This window comes from Geotrypetes seraphini, chromosome 2 (genome assembly GCF_902459505.1).
Source record: "Geotrypetes seraphini chromosome 2, aGeoSer1.1, whole genome shotgun sequence".
In the NCBI taxonomy this organism is placed as follows: domain Eukaryota; kingdom Metazoa; phylum Chordata; class Amphibia; order Gymnophiona; family Dermophiidae; genus Geotrypetes; species Geotrypetes seraphini.
In genome coordinates, this window is record NC_047085.1 from 122,309,163 (window position 1) to 122,331,517 (window position 22,355).

At 43.7% G+C, this 22,355-nt stretch overlaps 1 protein-coding gene across 10 annotated transcripts in view; it reads right to left on the bottom strand.

Annotated features, from left to right (window-relative positions):
- SNTG1 (syntrophin gamma 1) overlaps positions 1-22,355 on the bottom strand; it is a 1,000,749-nt gene that overhangs the window by 385,199 nt on the left and 593,195 nt on the right. For all 10 annotated transcript variants that reach the window (XM_033934198.1, XM_033934202.1, XM_033934200.1 and 7 more), the window contains one exon: positions 1,436-1,493. In XM_033934198.1, the coding sequence (XP_033790089.1) occupies positions 1,436-1,493 (58 nt within the window). The remainder of the gene's footprint in view (positions 1-1,435; positions 1,494-22,355) is intronic.

Here is a 22,355-nt window from a genome sequence, read left to right on the forward strand (position 1 = left end):
GCCGGGCAAGAGGGCTTGGGCTCCCTCTTGCTCCGATCGTGGATGCGGGTGCGGGTGGGAGCGTGTGCGAGCGGTCGTTCGGGGTGGGGGTGCGAGCGGTCCTGCTGGGAGGGGTGAATCGGGCGTCGGGCGGGGTGGGAACTATGTAAAAAAAATTTTGTATACCGCGCTCACGCGTATAACGCGCGAGGGGTATGCGCGGTAGGTAAAAACGCGTATAACGCGCGCGTTATATGCGTGAAAATACGGTATAATAAGCTGTAACTAGTTAATTAGTTAGTTAATGTAGATATGTTAACCAGTTAGTTCAGGGATGCCTACTATCCGCCCTTGACATGTCCCTTAAAAATAATAATAATAATAATTGCTACATGTACATGGCAAAACTAATGTGGACCACTTTAGCTAGTAAACACCAAAAAGTCCAACAGGACAGAGAACCCAAGGGTATAAAACAGTACAAAAGGAAGTGGGAATGGACAATGAACACTCCACTGAAGATCACTGATGTAAAACCATCTTGTTTATTTCAGAAAAGGACACAAGCAGAAGCTGTGGACCCGACACAGTACTGTGTTTCGGCATCTGAAGAACACCTGCATCAGGGGTCACTAAACATAAAAACATAACACAATATATTGTCTTATGAAAATATTATGTTATGCTGTAGTTTTTTTAGAGTTTTTCTCCTGATGAAATATGGTATTTTGATGGTCTTAATTCCATATTTTTACTACACAGCTTTGTTTTATCCCAGACCTATCATCTGTGAACATATACACCACAGGTTTGGTTTCATTTTTATGAATTTGCATATACATTATCATATGTTTTGTTTGTCACATATACATATCTTTGACATATCTTATGAACATTTTTTAATTTTTATGATTTAATTTAATATGTCGTGTTATGTTTTTATGTTTAATGACCTCTGATGCAGGCGTTCCTCAGATGCCGAAACACAGTGCTTTGTCAGCTTCTACTTGTGTCCTTTTCTGAAATAAACAAGTTGGTTTTACATCAGTGATCTTCAGTGGAGTGTTCATTGTCCATTCCCACTTCCTTTTGTACCACTTTAGCTAGTCCCATATTAGGCCATTTTTGCTCCATTACGTGTACATTAGAGCTTAACATAGCTTAGTAAAGGGGTCCCTTGAGATAAAATTATTAATTAAGTCCTCTGGGGACAGGAAAATTACTTACTGTACCTGAATGTAGCTCACCTTGAGCTTCCACACACACAAAAAGGCATGAGCTAAATCAAAATTCCCTTCCCTTCCATCTGTAAACTGAGTAATATGGCATAGTTTGGTTATCTTGACGATTATATCTATCAGGTGGAAAAGAGGTCTCCTGAAGACTGGAGCTGAAAACCACTGGCAACTTCAGTGCAATTCTTAACAGGCCAAATGGTTTAAAAGACGACACCTACCTCTTTGTTCTTTGGAAATTTTGGATATGACAACAGGAATGTTGTGTTCTGCTCCACCCTATATATAAAATGCAAATGATAACAAATTAATCTGCTATTTTTCAAGTACACTACAAGACATGCAAATTAAATATTTTAATAAATCAAAGAAGTAACTACTTATATCATTCTTCACTGAACAGTATGCACTATTTATCAACAGGTGCACATTACTGATCAAGAATGCACGCTACATATGACAAGAAAAAACAGTTATTTTGGATGTTTTTCTGTTATTTCAGGTTAAACCAATTTGATTCAACCTGGGAACTGTCATTTACACAGAGAAATTCTGTTAACAGTGGTGTGCTCTTTTCTTCATATATGATTCAAATTGTTAAAACCCCTAAATGCATGCTTCAACATAGTGTGAAGTTTTGGGTTTCCAGTTTTGCAACAGAACTAAGATGTTAAAGTTAGTCACTACCCCCCCCCCCCCAATTTTTACAAAATCACAAAAGCGGTTTTTAGCGCAGGCCGGCATACTGAATGCTCTGCGCTGCTCCCAACACTCAAATACGTGCCGGCCTGCTCTAAAAACCGCTTTTGCAGTTTTATTTTAAAAAAAAAATGGGGGGTGAAGTAAGTTAGTGCCTAATGCTATCATCATAAGATGAGTGTAATGTGTTTACTACAGTTGTTCACCTGTTTCCTTGGAAAAAAGAGGAGGTTTAATACACTGGTCTTCCTTTCTAGAACATATCATCTTCATCGCAAAGAGGCATCTGAACTTACAGTTCTATTGAGTCTCCCAACCCCAACATGTACAGCCATCTGAGATTCATTCAAACAGGTCATAGAGAAAGCAGTCAAAAGTAAATCTTGAGAGGCCTACTGCCAATATTCTTTTCTTTTGAGCCCTACCCAGAAAAGATAGTACAGCTAATTGTACCTTATAAGTTTGCAGATGTGTTCCAGTCCATAAATCTACCATTTATGAGCATATGGATGATATTATATACATCACAACAGGCTATCCAATCTTTGGGTGTTATTTTAACACCAACAATTTATTCATGTTGTCACTGACCCTTATGGTCCCCTATGGATTAATAAAGGGATCTGGACCATTAAAGATATTTTAACAGGAAACAAGTTGTCTACATTCCTACATCTCAAGAGTAAATATGATCTCCCTAGTAATCAAGCATTCCGATATTTTCAAAGAACACAATGCTTATAAGCTGTGTTTGAATTAACTCTCTCCAAATTAAACCCTGATAGAGGCACTTTATTGGCTTTTACGTATGTATGCATTAGTTTTACAATATCATTCCATATCAGCTCTATATCAACATATATCTAGTAAAACATTCCATAAGCTACTTCCTATTTAATTGATTTGGTCTCAGGAATTATCAAGTATGTTCTTAGAGAAACAATGTCATCATTTATAGCAGTATAGAAATATAGAAACCTTTAGGCTCAGCTTCAATTATACGATTCCTCTATTTTGTCTTACGTAAATCACTATGGACTCTCATCAAAGAACATGCTTCTCAACCTCACTCTTCTGATTTATGTTGGAGATGCCATCTATCGAAAGCAGGGGTTCTTAACCTGGGGTCCATGGATGGGTTTCATGGAGTCGGTGAGGGTCAGATAAAAATTAAAATTTATATTCACTATACAGTACAGCCTGGTACTGTTGATTTTTCTTGCAGATAATGAGAGTAGATGCAGCAGTAATGGTAGTAGAAAATGTAGTATTAGATCTGTTTCAATTTGCACAAGAGGATTGTATTTCATAATTATAATGAATGGCCATTACTTTTTGCATAAAAATTGAGTGTTCTTTTTTTGTTTGTGTACTTTAAAGTTTAATAATACTTTGTATATGTCATAGTATGTATGAGACAATTAAATCTCGATAAATAAAGTATATTATATTCACTGCATGCAAAGTTGTGTTAATGTGAATATTTCTGGGGAAGGAGTCCATAGCTTTAATCAGATTCTTAAAGGGGTCCATGATTCAGAAAGGTTCAGAATCACTGATCTAAAAGATAATTTTCAACATCTACTTTTTGGATTGTCTTGTCATTTTCCTTTTTGGGGCAATTTCTGAGACTATTTGTGACATTTTACCGATTAGAACAAAACTTCAATATGCTAATGTAATTTTGCTCTGTGAAATTGTTTCCACCACTTACTGTGACTTAATCAAAATTATTTGATATTATGATGGCAGTGGCTAGCAAAATTGTTTTATCTCATTAAATAAAAGGTAAAATATGTTAACTACGATTGCACAATATGAATATCGTATAGTGAAGGAATGTTACCAGATTTCTATTTCTCAACAGATTTGGAATCCTTTTGTCTCCTATTGTCAAGGTTGACATCTGACGTTATCAGATCTGTGTAGTATTCTCCTTTAAAGAATTACATTTACTATAGTTTGTGATCAGTTTTTGTATACAAGACTCTGTTACCTTTCAATTCGGTGGTTCTTTCTTGGATATGTTTTTATAATGGCACGATGTAACATCTTTATGTACTGTATGTACCGTTTATATTGAAGGACTTGTCTTTATTATCACAATGATGTTATTTTCTTTCCATTTTTCAATAAAAACGATTGAACAAAAAAAAATTTTTTTTAATCTGTAAAGTTTAATTAGCTGATAAGTGCCTAGCACATCAAAACAGGCATCTACTCCAAGGTGCATACAATCAAGTAAGGCATGGTTAAGAGCAGATTTAAGGCAGAACCAGGGCCGATTGTGGGCCTGGTTTGACTTAACTTAAGCACACTTATTTAGAAACATAGAAACATGATGGCAGATAAAGGCCAAATGACCCATCCAGTCTGTCTATCCGCAGTAACCATTATATCTTTCTCTCTCTAAGAGATTCCACGTACCTACAGTGGCGTACCAAGGGGGGGCAGGGGGGGGGGCGGTCCGCCCCGGGTGCCAGCCCTGAGGGGGGTGTTCCCGGCCTTGCCGCTCAGTCCCCCCCCCACGCCCGAAGGACCGCTCACCCCACTAACCTTCCAGCACACCTATGAAGCAGCCCGCAGCAGGATCGCGACATCAGCAATCCCTGAGCTGCTTGGGCGCTGCTTCCTGCGCTGCGGTCCCGCCCCTCCTCTGATGTCAGAGGAGGGGGCGGGACCGCAGCACAGGAAGCAGCTCCTAAGCAGCGCAGGGATAGCTGACGTCGCGATCCTGCTGCGGCTGCTTCATAGGTAGTGCGGGGAGGCCAGGGGTGTGAACGGTCCTTCGGGGTGGGTCGGGGCATCAGGCCTTCAGGGTGGGGCGGGCGGGCAGGCAGGCAGGCAGGCTTTCAAGGGGGAGGGGGTGACAGGCAGGCAGGCCTTCAAGGGGGGGGTGCAGGCCTTCGGGGGGGGGTGCAGACCTTCAAGGGGGTGCAGGCCTTCAAGGGGGGACAGGCCTTCAAGGGGGGGGACAGGCAGGCAGGCCTTCAAGGGTGGGACAAGCCTACAAGGGGGGGACAGGCCTACAAGGGGGGACAGGCCTTCAAGGGGGGGACAGGCAGGCAGGCCTTCAAGGGGGGACAGGCCTACAAGGGGGGGACAGGCCTTCAAGGGGGGTGCAGGCCTTCGGGGGGTACCGACCTTCAAGGGGGTGCAGGCCTTCAAGGGGGGGGACAGGCCTTCAAGGGGGGGACAGGCAGGCAGGCCTTCAAGTGGGGGGACAGGCCTTCGGGGGGTGCAGGCATTTGGGGGGGTGCAGGCCTTCGGGGGCGTGCAGACCTTCAAGGGGGTGTAGGCCTTCAAGGGGGGTGCAGGCCTTTGGGGGGTGCCAACCTTCAAAGGGGTGCAGGCCTTCAAGGGGGGGACAGGCCTTCAAGGGGGGGACAGGCAGGCAGGCCTTCAAGGGGGGTCAGGCCTTCAAGGGGGGGGGACAGGCCTTCGGGGGGTGCAGGCCTTCGGGGGGGTGCAGACCTTCAAGGGGGGGACAGGCCTTCAAGGGGGGGACAGGTCTACAAGGGGGGGGACAGGTCTACAAGGGGGGGGACAGGCCTTCAAGGGGGGGACAGGCAGGCAGGCCTTCAAGGGGGGTCAGGCCTTCAAGGGGGGGGGGACAGGCCTTCGGGGGGTGCAGGCCTTCGGGGGGGTGCAGACCTTCAAGGGGGGGGACAGGCCTTCAAGGGGGGGACAGGTCTACAAGGGGGGGGACAGGCCTTCAAGGGGGGGACAGGCAGGCAGGCCTTCAAGGGAGGGACAGGCCTACAAGGGGGGACAGGCCTACAAGGGGGGACAGGCCTACAAGGGGGGGACAGGCCTTCAGGGGGGGTGCAGGCCTTCGGGGGCGGGGGGGTGCCGACCTTCAAGGGAGTGCAGGCCTTCAAGGGGGGGACAGGCCTTCAAGGGGGGGACAGGCAGGCAGGCTTTCAAGTGGGGGGACAGGCCTTCGGGGGGGTGCAGGCCTTCGGGGGGTGCAGACCTTCAAGGGGGTGCAGGCCTTCAAGGGAGGGGACAGGCCTTCAAGGGGGGGACAGGCAGGCAGGCCTTCAAGGGGGGGGACAGGCCTACAAGGGGGTGGAACAGGCCTACAAGGGGGTGGGATAGGCCTTCAAGGGGGGACAGGCCTTCAGGGGGGTGCAGGCCTTTGGGGGGGTGCAGGCCTTCAAGGGGGTGCAGGCCTTCAAGGGGGGACAGGCAGGCAGGCCTTCAAGGGGGGGTCAGGCCTTCAAGTGGGGTGCAGGCCTTCGGGGGAGACAGGCCTTTGGGGGGTGCAGACCTTCAAGGGGGGGACAGGCCTACAAGGGGGTGGGACAGGCCTTCAAGGGGGGGTGCAGGCCTTCAAGGGGGGACAGGCAGACCTTTAAGGGGGGACAGGCAGACCTTTAAGGGGGGACCCTGGTTTAGAAGTACACAGAGGGAAGGGGGTGTTCAAAGAGACGTGCATATGCCAAAATTTGGGGGGGGAAGAAATAATGGGTCTGAAAATAGAGGAGAGGGAGAAAGATGATGGACCATGGGATTTAGGGAGGGAAGGAACAGAAAGGGAGAGAAATTGGACACAAGGGATGGTGTGGAGGAGGGATAGAGATACTGGATAGAAGGGTAATTGGGAAAAGAAAGGGAGAGATGGTGGACTCTGGGGTGGTGGGGAAAGAGGGAGAGATGCCGGATGAAAGGGTAGTTAAGAAAAGGTGGATCTGTGGAGGGAGATGAAAAAAAGGAAAGATACCAGACTTCCTGGGGAGGGAAGGGAAATGGAAAGGGAGGACAGAGTTGGCAGATGGATGGTTAGCATGCAGAAAGAAGAAAGAAGGAGACCCTGGCAAGCAAGTTATCGGAAGAAAACCAGAGCCTTGGACCAACAAGATTTGAAATATAACCAGACAACAAAAGGTAGAAAAATTAATTTTATTTTCTGTTTTGTGATTATAATATGTCAGATTTGAAATGTGTATCCTGCCAGAGCTCACGTTTGCAAACACACCAGCTCTGGCAGGATACACATTTCAAATCTGACATATTATAATCACAAAACAGAAAATAAAATTAATTTTTCTACCTTTTGTTGTCTGGTTATATTTCAAATCTTGTTGGTCCAAGGCTCTGGTTTTCTTCCGATAACTTGCTTGCCAGGGTCTCCTTCTTTCTTCTTTCTGCATGCTAACCATCCATCTGCCAACTCTGTCCTCCCTTTCCATTTCCCTTCCCTCCCCAGGAAGTCTGGTATCTTTCCTTTTTTTCATCTCCCTCCACAGATCCACCTTTTCTTAACTACCCTTTCATCCGCCATCTCTCCCTCTTTCCCCACCACCCCAGAGTCCACCATCTCTCCCTTTCTTTTCCCAATTACCCTTCTATCCAGTATCTCTATCCCTCCATCCACACCAAACGTGAGCTAGGATTTAACAGAGAGAGGAAAAGTCCTTTTTGTTTCTTTATTTTATTTACACCAAAGTGCCAGTGTGGTTAGGAGAAGCCAAAGGGGGTGAAAAAGCTATAAAACCCACCATGAGTTTTGAAAAAAATCACCCAACTGGGCAGGAAAATCGAATTGAAAAACAATTCAATAGGCTGAATCGAATCGAAATTTTTTTTTCCTGAATCTGGCAGCATTAGTTTGCGCTACTGTCTTAGACTTTAGGACCTGGGATTGGGGAGAGATGGCATCCTCAGTACTTTATAATGCAAGTGAAACGAGGATTTGGTCAGACTTTTGAAGGGTCTGCAGAAAAAAATATTGTATAGGCCGGGGACATGAGACAGCAGGAAATGGGAACTTTTCTTCCTTCTATTTTTGTGAATGGAAAGGCTGAGGATATCAGAGAGTTCAGTTAAAATATGTGCTTTATAAGAAAATATAATAATGTGTTTTATAAAGTTTATAGCATAGCTGGCCTACCCAGTGAGGTGTTTCTAGTGGTGGTGGTGGCAGCGTGTCAATGTGTTGAGAGGAAGAGGTGGTCTGGGAAATTCTGCTGAGCAAACTCCGGGCCCATTTCCACCCCCCAGTTAGTCCACTCCACTCAACTGGTTCACACACTGAGTGGGTCTTTGGGTGTTGTTTTGGAATCTCTTCCAGTGGTTTATCAGTATCTCCTTCTGGTCCAAGGAAGGAAACTTTGTTATCCTTAGCATTGACCTACAGAATATGTTTGTACAGCACTGCTTGTGTGGCATTAGGCTATGTAGTGATTGAAAGAAATAAACAGACCTTTGCACATTTTTGCACTATATGGTGGGTGTATGAGGAGATTCACATTTCCTGCACAGCTAAGTCCATGTGAAGTTACCTTGTGCTGTATTTGACATCTAGCAAGGTCTCTGTTTGAAAGGAAAGATCTAAACTTAAAAATGAAATGGTCAGAAGTTATGGTAAAAGCAGATAGTGTAGCTGATTTTAAGAAAGATTTGGACAAATTTCTGGAGGAAAAGTCCATAATCTGTTATTAAGACATGGGGGAAGTGTCTGCTTGCCCTGGACCGGTAGCATGGAATGTTGCTACTCTTTGGGTTTTGACCAGGTATTAGTGTCCTGGATTGGCTACCATGAGAAAGGGCTACTGGGCATGATGGACCATTGGTCTGACCCAGTTAGGCTATTCTTATGTTATGTTCTCATCTGTAGGGGCCTTTGTTTTCACTTTTTATTTTAATGTATTTTTTTTCTGGGAACTTATCAATGTTTTTTTATAATAGAAGAGAATTAATGTGTGTGGGATGAGGGGGTAACTAATTTCTTCAGCTAAATAATTCAATCCACCTCAAACAGACATAGGAGAACTCACGCACCATTCACACACCTCCAACCAAAAACGTCGAAAGAAAAAAACTGTTCGACAACCTCCTAGCCATTCGAGCTGCAACACTCGACCCCCAACTCTACAACCAATTGACATCGACCATAGACTGAACCTTCAAAAAAAAATAAAAACCTTTCTATTCAAAAAACACATAAAACCGAACTAACACAATCAGAACTGTCCCAAACATCACCTGCAACTACTCCATATGTACTTCTGATGTCATGACAATTCAGACATAATTTATGTTATGTTATGTTTGGAATATAAGAAAATTTTCACTGCCTGTTCTATTCTGACCATTTATTACATTTCATGGTCATTACAAAAAATATTTTTTTCCATGGGGGGTGTGTCAAAAAATGATGGGCCCCGGGTGCCACATACCCTAGGTACGCCACTGCGTACCTATCCCAGATTTTCTTGAAATCAGACACAGTCTCTGTCTCCACAACCTCTAGTGGGAGACTGTTCCACACATCTACTATCTTTTCTGTAAAAAAGTATTTCTTTAGATTACTCCTGAGTCTATCACCTCTTAACTTCATCCTATGCCCTCTCATTCCAGAGCTTCCATGCTCAAGGCCTTCTGGTCTCGCTCTCTCCAAGATTCTCAGATTCAGAATCTCGGAGAAAGCAAGACCAGAAGGCCTTGAGCATGCACAAATGCTCAAGGCCCAGTTCATCCCAGCACAGGCAAGAGGGAGGATCTCCGACACACCACCCAGCCTAGCACAGAAGAGGGAGGATCTTCGGGCACCGGCATGTCCTATGCCTTGGTGCTGGTGCCGGTGCCCAATCAGGGTAAATGATTTTGTTTCGGTAATCTAGGGGGATGTAGGATCGTGGGGGAGGGGGAGGGGGAGGGGGAGGGGGGGGAAAGGCACGAGCGGGGGGGGGGAATGCCGGATCGCTGGGGGGGGGAAGCCAGATTGCGGAGGAGTGGCGCTCGTAAATCAAATCAAACTCGGTTTCCGAGGCGCCGATTTTGCAAATGTTTTGCTCATCTTGCAAAACACTCGCAAACCGGTGTACTTGTAAACCGAGGTTTGACTGTAATTCTCCTTAACCATTCCTTTTTAATTACTCTCTCCAAATTAAAAACAAACCATACACTTTATGGTTTCACTAATTAATTAGCTGCACTCACAATATGTATAAGTTTGCAAATATCCTAGTATAGGTTTATAAACTAGCCACACTACATCTATAAATGCTGGTACTTTTACACAGAAGTGGCAAAATTGCCACTTCTGCCTATAAATGCTGGCAATCAGCTGTGGTTTTCTAAGGGGTTGTGCATCAGATAAATACTCATTTTAGTCTAGAATCTCAGCAATGTATGCACATTAATTTAACACATTGATTCATAGGTTGATATGTGCTAAATCAATTTTGCACGTAGTCAAATATTTAAGACACACTAACAGAATGTGCGCTAATGAATGTGCATTCCTATAATCCAAGGGCCTGATATTCTGCCAGCAGCGATCAGTGCCATGCTGTGCCATGTGTTAAATTTTCGGGCATATGGGACTGGAAAAAATAAGCCAAATAAGTGCAAAATTTGGCATGTAAGTTCTTATGGTGAACCATAAAAAGAAAGGACAGACTTATGTAGTCATCCTAGCTGGTTAAGTGCTGAATATTGGCACTTGTTTATTGGGATTTATTAATCACCTTTATGAAGAGATTCAGCCAGCCAAGTGCTGACCCAGCCAGAACACTCCTCAAATGACTGGCTTTGGGTTGAGCATTAACTGGACATTTTCAACAGCATTATCAAGTTAAGTGAGGTAATGAGTCTGATATACCAAGTTTCTGTGGTACAATCAAAGCAGTTTACATTTTATTATCTATCTCTGTCCTCAGTGGGCTCATAACTAGGTATCATGCATGGGGGAATGGAGGATTGTGATTTGCCTAGAGTCATAAGGAGTTGCAGTGGGAATTAAACCCAGTTTCCCAGGTTCCCAGTCCACTGCACGAATCAGTGGGCTACTCCTTCACTCAGCTGAATACGAGGGGTTACTGAAAAGTTCTCTGCCCAACCAGAAAAGTTGGGGCAGTCTCTATCAAGGGCTATACACTTAGTCCAGTGATTTTCCACATTTTTCTGTTCTGTCAGAAAAATATGGAACAAAAAAAAAAAGGTGAAAAATCGTTGGACTAAGGTGACCATATGTCCCGTTTTGAACGGGACCGTCCCATTTTTGGATCCCCTGTCCCGTTGTCCCCACTCACAGTTTCAGGACGCCGAAATGTCCTTTTTTCAGAGAAAGTATCACGAAGCTGTGCGCAGGGACAACAGGACATGTGATCGCTTCCCCTCTCTCCCTGCCGCGCCAAAGCTAGCCTCCCTCCAGTGCCTGATTCAAACACCCCCCCTGGTCCGCCGCTGCTTACCAGCCTCCCTCCAGTACCAATTAAACCACCACCCCCCCTCCCAGTCCACTGCCGCTGCTGCATGCCGCCCAGAAGCCTTCTTCCTGATGTCAATTCTGACGTCGGAGAGGAAGACCCCCTCATACACTCCCCCAGTGTTCATTGACCCCCCTCACTCCCCTACAAAGATCAGAATAAAAAAGTACCGGTACATATCTGTCCCAGAACATTACCAACTGCTATAGGAAAGCCTAGTAGAGCTGCATATAGGTATCTTAAGTAGCCTGAGGGGTGGGCTAGTGAACTATAGAGAGGAGGACCCAGGCCCATTAGCCACTCTAACCACTACATTCATGATGGGAAATGTGAGCCCACCAACCCCCCCCCCCCAAAAAAAAACCCCTACTGTACTGCCATATAGGTGGCACCTGTAGCCATAAGGGCTATTGGGGTTGTAGACAGGTGAGTATAGTGGGTTTGGGGGGGCTCACCATAACCTATAAGGGGGTTCTGGTGAAATGTTTATGTGGTACCCTTTTTGTGAAGTTCACAGCAGTGCCCTGTAAGGTGCTCCACTGCTTTGTTGCCATGTCTGGGTGGCCAGTCCATCACAATGCTGGCCTCTCCCACATCCCAATGGCCTTATTTTGGGCATTTGGGACTTAGACAAATTTTTGGTTGAAACTGTGGTATAAAGATAGACATACCGATAGTCTGGATGATAAATGGCCTGGAAGTCCAGATAGATGATTTTCAAATAAAAAGATTTTAGACATATTTTTCAAAAATGGACATTTTTCTACTGCTGACTTTGGGCATCTAGCTTCATACGTCCGAATCAGACATGGACGTTTTTGTTTTTTTATTATATCCCTCCACTAGTGTTTAAGCCAGTTACATTAACGGGTGCTAGAATATATATGCCTGTCTGTCTTTATTTATGTCTCTCTCCCTGCTCCTGTCTCTTTCTTCCTTTCTCTCTCCCTCCTGCTATTTTTCTCTCTCTCTCCCTGGCACCCTTTGTCTGTCTGTCTTTCTTTCTGTCTGTCTCTCTGGTCCCCTGTCTGTCTTTATTTCTGTCTGTCTCTCTCCCTGGCCTCCTTTGTCTGTCTGTATTTCTTTCTGTCTCTATCCCCCCCTTTCCTTTGTAGAAGCAGCAGCGGTATTTCCCTTCCCCTCTAGGTCCCTGTGAAGTAGTAGCAGCATTTTTCCCCACCCACCCCCATTCCCTTCTCTCCCCCCCCCCACTTTCCTTTGCAGAAACAGCAGCGGTATTTCCCTTCCCCTCCAGGTCCCTGTGAAGCAGTAGCAGCATTTCCCCCCCCATTCCCTTCTCTTACCATGAGCTGTCCTGCTCCGTTCGGCCCCTCCCTTCTCTTAACGCGATCTGGCCTGCTCCATTCGGCCCCTCCCCCTTCCCTTCCCGCGAGCTGGCCTGCTGTGGCTGAAGGTTTTTTTTCAAGTTTAAAAGTGCCAGCGGTGACTCCTCTCACAATCCCCACCGCTGCTGCTGCTTATCCTCCTCTAAAGAGCAGCCTGCGATGGTGGCCGGCTTTAACGAACCTCGCAGGCCGCTCTCCAACCTCGGTAGCACATTCCCTCTGATGCGATCCCATGCATCAGAGGGAATGTGCTACTGAGGTTGGAGAGCGGCCTACAAGGTTCGCTAAAGCCGGACACCATCGCAGGCTGCTCTTTAGAGAAGGATCAGCAGCAGCGGCGGCGGCAGCGGCGAGTGAGGGAGGGAGGTGTGTTCCCTGCTGAGGACGCGGGCAGGGAGAGAGCTTGCCTGGCTTCCATGGTGAGTGAGGGCGGGAGGAGGGGAGTGGCCAGAATGTTCCCTGCCGCCGGGTTGGCGGCCACGGATCACACACCACAGCGGCAGGGAACATTAAGTGCATGTGCGCTTAGGGTTTTATTATATAGGATGGGTATAGTCCTTGATGGAGATTGTTAGGCTGAGACCTTTTCAGTGGCTCCTCTTATACCTGACTAGCCTCGGACAGGCAATTTAAAAGTTCAGGATCCTCTCTTGGCCATATAAATCATTTTAAATATCGAGCCCCATGTATTTAACAATCTGTCAGATAAAATGCCTGCAAAAATCAATGTTGTCACCTAAACTGCCCAACAATTTCAACTGGGATAAATGAAAGGGAATAATGATATTGTTATTCTAGCAATCCTATCATGAGTAAAAGGATGTATCTGGAATGGAAGTAACTAACAGTGGTGAAAGTGTGTGGAAGGAAACTGCTGTATATCCAATCGATGTCAATTTTCTGAATTATGAAATGGAAAACAAAACATTCTAGGGGAAGTTACAGAAATTTTGAAAATCTACTTGTTTGCATATAAAATCCAATTAAAGATATAAGTAGTAGTAGGAGGGAATTTCTCTAGTAGACTGAAGGAATAAAGGTCAAATTTTCTGTTTTCAGTTTCCTAATTACCCTTAAGATTCATAGGGGGCTCATTAATCATCTTGATGCAGCATATCTCAGCGTTGTGGCTAAATAGTACAGCGCAGTACTGTGAAAGCAAATATATTACTTGTTGAACAACTTCTCCAGGGTTATGTGAATGTTGCAGGCACATTCAAGCATGGCTTTAAAATGGCTGAATACTCTAATCTAGATTTATAAATAGTCCCAATATTGGTTATGTTCCTCAGAGAAGGTGAAAATTTCAGAAATAGGTTTTCCAATTGGAAAGGTTGAGCAGTTACAACATCAACATAATGATGACAGTTTTGTAAGGAGGATTTTTTTAAAAATCCAGTCCCGGATTAAAACTTATAAATTCATGGCTAACCAATTACTGCTGTTGAGGAGCAGAGGGAACAATGGGAGCGCCTCATAGATTTATTTTGCATTAAAAAGCAATTAAATCAACCCTAGCTGTTTTGTTTTATTCTGGGTTTGTTTGGTTTTTTTTAAACTTCTTTTGCATTCATTAACAAATTCTAGCAAACATTTTGTGGGACGTTTGGTGGAAATCAGCGCACCAAATATGCAACTAAGGGCTCCTTTTACTAAACTGCGCTAGCGGTTTTAGCGCGTGCTAGATGCTAATGCCAGCATTGAGCTGGCTTTAGTTCTTGGCGCGTAGTGCGGGGTTAGTGTGCACGGCAATGCAGCGTGCACTAAAAATGCTAGCGCAGCTTAGAAAAAGGAGCCCTAAATTAACAGATTTCTGCAATCACACCTACACATCTTTACCCAACTGATCCATTTTGGAACAAATAATGTATACAAACACACACTTTGGGGCCCATAATCCAAAAACATAAATGTCCAAAAAGCATCCTAAATCAGCATTTGAACGTCTTAATTGCCAGAACATCCAAGTGCCAATCAAAATCATTATTTTGTACATCTAGAAAGGTATTCCAGCCTGTGTACATTCAGAGTACGAGATGGGCGTGCTTTTGACAGTGTCAAGGGAGGGTTAGACATGGAATCTTGCAGCGATAATTAATCAAACATTTCGCAAAACATCCTGTTTTAGAAGGGTCTAAGTGCCACAAAGGTGCCCAAACTGACCAGTTGACCACTGCATGCATCAAAGTAAGACACCTCCACACTCCCCAGGTGCTCATTGACTCCATTCCACCACACAAAAATGAGAACATAAAGGTACATACCTGTCTCTAAAACAGCAGCATCTGGTATGGGGCATCCTAGTAGAGCTGCACACAGGTGACTTAAGTAGCCTAGTGGGTGGGCTTGGGAGGTGTTTAGCCTACTGTGGATCCAGAGTTCCAGGGGGAATGATCGGAGGCATGTTATAGGCAGGCTTTGGGTGGGTTAGACTTGGATGTCTTGCGGTGATAATCAAACCTTTCACAGTACGTCTTAGATGGAACTTAGACGTTTTGAGCTAGACCTGTTTTAGAAGTGTCTAAGTGCCACAAAGGTACTCAAACTTACCAGATGACCAATGGAGGGATTAAGTAATGACCTACCACACTCCTCCAGTAGTCACTGGCCCTCTTTTGCCCCCCACAAAAATCTCAACAAAACAGCACATACCTTTCTGTAAAACAGCAGCACTTGACACAGGTATCTTAAGAAGCATGGTGGATGGGCTGGTGAACCGTAGAGAGAAGGATCCAGGCCCATTAACCACTCTAACCACTACATTTATGGTGGAAAGTGTGAGGCCACTACAACATTCCAAAACCATATTCTACTGCCATATAGGTGCTACCTGTAGCCATAGAGGCTATTGGGATGGTAGACAGGTGGGAATAGTAAGCTGGGGGGGGAAGGGGTTAGCATAAATTATAAGGGAGTTATGGCGAGACGTACATCTGGTACCCTTTATGTGAAGTTCACAGCAGTGCCCTCTAAGGTACTCTGTTGGTATGTCTATATGGCCGGTCCATTACAATGCTGGCCCCTTCTACATCCAAATGATCTAGGTTTGAATGTTTTGGATTTGGACGTTTCTGTGGTTGAAAATGGGGTATAAAGTAAGGCGTCCCAAGGCTGGACATCTAGCGATTTGCATTTTGAAAATCGATGTTTGAGCCACTGAATTTGGACGTTTTGCAGGAAATGTCCAATTTAGACTTAGAAGTCCTTTTTGAAAATGGCCCTCCACAAGTGATATATCAAGTTTTAAATAAAATATAAAACAATCTGTTCAGTCTCACCCTGAATGAATATAACCATGCATTAACTTCCTGACTAATAAATAAATGGTGGGATCCCATAAAAACATTCACTTTTGATATACAAGCAACACGGGCCAAGGACAACATGGCTAACTCATTGATTTAGCAAACAATATGAAGTCAATTACTATATGGCGGCAGAACAGAAGAATGCCTCACCTTCGAAAAAGGACAGTCAAACAAAGAAAGGCAAGGGTGGTGTCTTTCCAACCGATAATAAAATTTATTGAACAATTAAAAAGTCCCAACAAGGATCCCTGTTTCGGAGTATGAGAACACCTTCCTCAGGTGACACTTGGGTAGTCGAGTTCTGTCCCCTGAGGAAGGCGTTCTCATATGATGAAACAGGGATCCTTGTTGGGACTTTTTAATTGTTCAATAAATTTTATTATCGGTTGGAAAGACATCACCTTTGCCTTTCTTTGTTTGACTGTCAATTACTACATGCCATCAAATGGGAAAACTACTGCTTCATCTCTATGCACCCCAAAATTTAGAAATCTCTGCCATCCTGTTTCATAAGCTTTCCAGATATTAAGCGCTAATGAACTTTTCAATAAACCCCAGAATAATTAATCTGAAAATTCTTTCAACATTAGCACTGGGTCTGGATATAGGTTGGGAGGCAATGGTTGAAAATGGGACCATTGCAAATAGGAAAGACCATCAGATAATTCATTAAATATACTATGAACATGGCACATGGACAATGTCACAGCAAAGAGAAAAGGGATACCAAAGGTGTAATGCCAGAAGACATAAAACAAAAGAACACACAATTGGCCTTAAGAATGGTAATGGAGGGTGCTTTAATTAGGTTGGCCCGGCATGGTCTATGTTTTGGATGAAAGCCTGCGTCAGGGGTCCAAACTCGTATCTTCACCCTACTCCAAACAAACAAAATCAACAAAGTCTTATGAGAAACACCATCCAAAGTTAAAGTGCACATATACACACTGAGGACAAACATATGAGTGAAATGGCCATTTTTGAAACAAAAAGATGTTTTTTCTGTTTTGAAAATGGTCATGTTTGCTACTACTGAATTTTTGTGAGTGTTCCACAAAACGTTCAAACTCAGATTTGGACATCATATCGAAAATGTCCCTCCACAGGTTTTTTGAAATATGGTGACCAGAATTGCATACAAATGTTCCCAGCACTATCACCTCCTGCACCAAATCAAACCTAAAGACTATGGGGTTCATAATCAAAAGTTAAACACGTCTAAAAACCCACCCAAGTCAGCACTTGGATGACTTAAAAGACAGGTTGTCCAAGTGCCAATAATCAAACAGACTTTCTGAACATGTTGTGGGACTTCTTATGCCTCTGAATGCCACTTTGCACCCAGAGCTGAAAGGGGTGTATCTGGAGGAGTGGTTAGGTGAGTATGTGGGGCGTGGTGAGGGCCAAACTAGACTTAGTTGTCCTGCAGGGATAATCAAATGTTTTACTAGACATTCTGGATAAAACTTAAATGCTGTGAGTTAGACGATAAAAAAACAGGTATAAGTGCCAAAAAGGTATCCAAAGTGACCAGATAACCTCTGTAGAGACAAAGTAAACACTCCCATACACCCTAATGTTCACTGACCCCCTTATACCCCTACAAAGATCAGACTAAAAGAGTGCATACCTGTCTATAGAACATCAGCACCTCGTATAGGAAAGCCTAGTAGAGCTGCACACAGACGTCTCAAGTAGCCTGGGGGTGGGCTAGGACTAGAACAAAATTTTGGTCAAAAATGTGGTATGAAGATAGATGTCCTGGACATCTGGATGAACAATAATCTGGACATCCAGATAGACAATTTTCAGAAAAAAAAAATCCCACTGCCGACTTTGGGCATTTAGTGCCATACACCCAAATTTGGCCAGACTGAGGATGTTACTGGCCAGACTTTATGGTAGATATCCTGTAAACAACGGGATGGTTGGATAGGCTGAAGTGAGCTTGGACGGCAACTTCAGCATTTGGAACCTAGAACAATACCAGACTTTACAGTCTATGACCCAGAAATATCAAAGAAGAGACAAGTTAATCTAATCATGTATTTTTAATGAGTATAACTTATGGGCAGACTGGATGCACTGTTCAGGTCTTTATCTGCCATCATTTACTATGTTACTATGTTTTGATTATGCCCCGCCACGTCTAGAACCACTTTGCCTCTTATCAGTTCCTGAACCAACTGTTCTATGAAGCATCTGTTCTATGTGATAAATTTTTGGCTAGAGGATATCCAAGTCAATTAGTAAGTAACACTGTAAAAAGAGCTGTGTGTAAATTATAGGGAAGATCTGTTGATTGATAAGATGAAAAAAGGAGGGGAGGATCTCATCTCCAATGTGCTTAAGGACAATGTTCATACTCCAGAGACTGTGAGAATTTGGGGGGGGGGGGTGTCTGTGTATTCAGAATTTAATAATTATAACATTATTCTTTCTTTTCTATGGAATGGTAATTTGAAGGAGTTATTATGTCTGGCTACAGAATGGGTTCGGGGAGGATGTGGGAGGGTTGCTCAGGGAAAACATATCAAAGGTGGCCACTGTACTGTTTGTTCTATGATGCTGGAAGACACCCATATTTGTGAACCTATATCTGAACAGCGGCTTACATTGCGGTGGTGATGTCCTGTGAGTCACAATATGTAGTATATGTACTGAATTGCCCATGTGATAAGCTATATGTGGGCCAAAAATTGTATTTCTGCAAGTAAGATTATGGAACCTGTAAAACCGTAGCCTACATTTCCAGCACCTATCTTTAAGGCAGACCACAATTTTCAAAATGGCACCATAGTTTGAGTATAATAATGCAAATGACTCTACATGTATGAAGCTGAGAGTCTACTTGAATGGAAGAAAAGTCTCAGGTTTTATCGGCAGAGCCCAAGCTCAACCCACCACCATCACATCATTGGAAAAAACTTCCACAGAGTGATGGGTCCGCTATTGAGGTTTAAAATTGTTGTTGACTGAGATTTTATGCTGTTAAAACAACTGTGATTGTGTAAAGCAGTCTGATATGTTACTGACGTTTCACGGCACTAAGCTATTTCTTCAGGGTTTATCGACCTCACTTTGATTCTCAAAGAGGTGTAAAAGTAATTAAATAATTTATATCACTTTCTATCTGCTTATACTACTTTTACTTACTGACAGCGCTGTGCTCACGTCACGATCTCACCAATGTCCTAAACGCTAAACCTCAACGTCTTAGTTTTCAAAGAGAGAATAGCCAACCACGCCCTTCCACATCAGCACCAGGAGAAGTGTTGGCCTCTCCTCATTGGATGAGAGTTCCACAGAAAGCATTTTTCAATCTATGCATACAGCATGTGGACTTTGCAAGAATTGTGCTATTATGAAAACAGCATCAGAATTTATAAATCTAGCTAATCAGAAGAAATATCTACTCAAGTTTGTGACCTCTTGTGAAACCAGTTTTGTAATGTGGAGGGGCATAATCGAAAGGGACGTCTAAGTACGTTTGCATCTAAGTCGCAATTCGTCCAAAGTAAAAAAAACAGCCTAGAACACATTTATGAAAAATACGGCACGATTTTTTTTTTTCATTCAAAAATCGTCTAATTATACGTCCTGCTGATCTGATCATCCAAGCCGCTAAATCGTCCATCTTTATACCACATTTTCGTCCAACTTTTCGCCAAGTCAAAAACGCCTAGAACAAGCCCTGGAGGGCTTGGGAGGGGTCTGCAAAGTGATGTATTGAACACCCAGACATGGCACCTTATAGAGTACCTATAGTACTCTATAAGTAAGGTTTGGGGTACCTTATAGAGCACTGCTGTGAACTTCACGAAAAGGGTGCCATGTCTTCATCTCACTACAGCTCCATTATAGGTCACGGTGAGCCCCTCAAACCTTTTTTACACCTATGGACCAGCAGAAATAAAATAATTATTCTGTGGACTGGCATCAGTCCGTGGATCGGCGGTTGAAGAACACTGGGCTAAGTCGTGGGCCAGACCCCGCCCATCTCTACCCAATCTCCACCCCAGACCCCGCCCCCATAATAGTACTAATTGCACCTTGCACGTCCCGTGCCTCATCTGGAAGCCTTCCCTCTGACGTTGCCTGATGTATGTTTTGGGCCTGATGTATGTGCTGGCCCTGTGGACCGGCAGGAAATTTCTATGGACCGGCACTGGTCCATGGACCGGTGGTTGAAGAACACTGTATTACATCACTCATTTTACATCACTCCAGAATCCCCTAGACCCACTTATCTACCATCCTAATAGCCCTTATGGCTGCAAGAGCCACTTATATGCCAGTAAAAAATGGGTTTTGCAGGTGTATAGAGGAGTGCACATGTTTAAGTATCAATGCAGTGATTACAGGGGCTTATGGGCATGGGTTTTCCTCTCCATGAACCCCTAACCCACCCGCAAGACGACTTAAGCCGCCTCTGTGCTGGACGACTAGGCTTTCCTATGCCAGGCTGCCAGGTGATGATGGTCTGGAGGCTGAATTTTAAAGGAGTGATTGATATTTTTATGGGGGTGGGGGGGGTTGGTGATCACTGGGGTTGTGTGTGGGGGTCTGTTTTATGTATTTGCAGTGCTTATCTAGTGACTTTAGGTGGGTTTTAAGTCACAACGTCCAAGTTCCGTCGATCCTGGGCTGTATAACTTTTGGTTATACATGCTGTACGACTAAATCTAAGCTGGCCCACGTCCCGCCCAACTCCCGCCCTCGACACTCCTTCTGAATTGTCCCGTTTAGTTTTGGTCATTTAGCGGCACTATGAAGGCCTAGGTCATTTAGAAATACATCCAAAACCCGTTTTCATTATCGGCACTTGGACGTATTTGGACAATGTTCGTCCAAGTGCCGACTTAGGCCGGTTTTTGGATGTTTTTCTCTTTCGATTATCAGCCCCATACTGTATTATCTGCCCTTGTTTGAAGGTATATGTCGGTCAAATATCTAGGCAATTGCAATTATGATTGAATGAGCATAGGAGTGCACTAAATAGGCAGATTTTACAAGCCCCAATGGTGAAGAATTGCTTGGACTTTAAACATGATTTTTTTTCAACTAAAGTGCTGTGTATTAGATAATATAAGACAAGTATCACGTGGAGGGAACAGACAGTTACACCTCCAACAAAGAGAACAACGCTGGATCTTTGAATTAGACACTGTCAGCCCGAAAGGGTTAAATGCATGTTTAGATTGGTTCTATTTCTATTAATTTATAGTCTCCCTTTAACTCTATATAAGATGTAAAATACAGTATTTTCTATTTTTCACCGGTAGTAGGGTAAACACGCCCATTGAGCATTGATTGTGCTTGTCATCCAATGAGGAGAGGCCAACACTTCCCCTGGTGCTGACTTGGAGGGGCGTGGTTGGCTATTCTCCCTTTGAAAACTGAGACACTGAGGTTTAGCATTTAGGACATTGATGAGATCGTGAGCACAACGCTGTCAGTAAGTAAAAGTTTCTAATTTCCAATATCATATAAGTATAAGCAGATAGAACGTGATATACATTATTTAATTACTTTTATAGCTCTGTAAGAATCAAAGTGAGGTCAATAAGCCCTGAAGAAACAGCTTAGTGCCAGGAAACATCGGCAACATATCAGACTGCTTTACACAATCACAGTTGTTTTAGCTGCATAAAATCTCAGTCAACAACAATTTTAAACCTCAATAGCAGACCCTCACTCTGTGGAAGTTTTTGCCAATGATGTGGTGGTGGTGGTTCGAGCTGGGGCTATGCCGATAAAACCTGAGGCTTTTCTTCCAGTCGAGTAGACTCTCAGCTTCATACAAGTGGAGTCATTTCATGTATTATATTTATAATTTCCCACTTCACCTATTTTTAAGCCATGGTTTGAGTGACATACAACTGACACCGTTTTTTCAGGCGCCGGTTGATTCTGGTGCTGTTTTGAGAATCCAAGCCTTAGTGTTTATGTCTGAACTTTTTATGAACAGTTATTCTGTCAGTATAATATGAAGAAGTCTGTAATGCACTTTCCTCATCAATGCCTCCACGGTCACTTGATCATAATGATTTATGAGCAATTACTTTAAAAACAATTCAACCTTTGACAGAATATTTCCAAAGGAATTGCAGTTTTTTTAGGCTTTAGTTCTTTGCTGTGTTTCTGGTCTCGAAGGATCGCATAATGGCTGGACAACAAATGGAATTTATGTCACTTGAGAGGTCTACCAGTTCTCATTTTGTAATGTGGTAAAATGTATGCTCAAAAAGTGGGTTCCAAAACAACAAAGCTGTTTTAACAAGCACAAAATGCACCACTAGAGACACAAGTAAGATTTCATAAAGAAAAACACTGCTAGCCTTTCCCTTGGAAGTAGGACATGAGAGAGAATCATTCTATGGTTTCACTATAGCATATGAGGCCATATGTAATTAGCATTCTTTCTATAGACATGTGCAGAGTAATGATCGGAGACGGAGTCCCTTCTGGAGTTAAAACAGAATTCCTCATGGATTTTGTTTTTCTGATTGTCTCTCCTTTGTGTGTATATAGCACTGCCACATGGGTTTCAAAAGGCAGTCCCTAGGA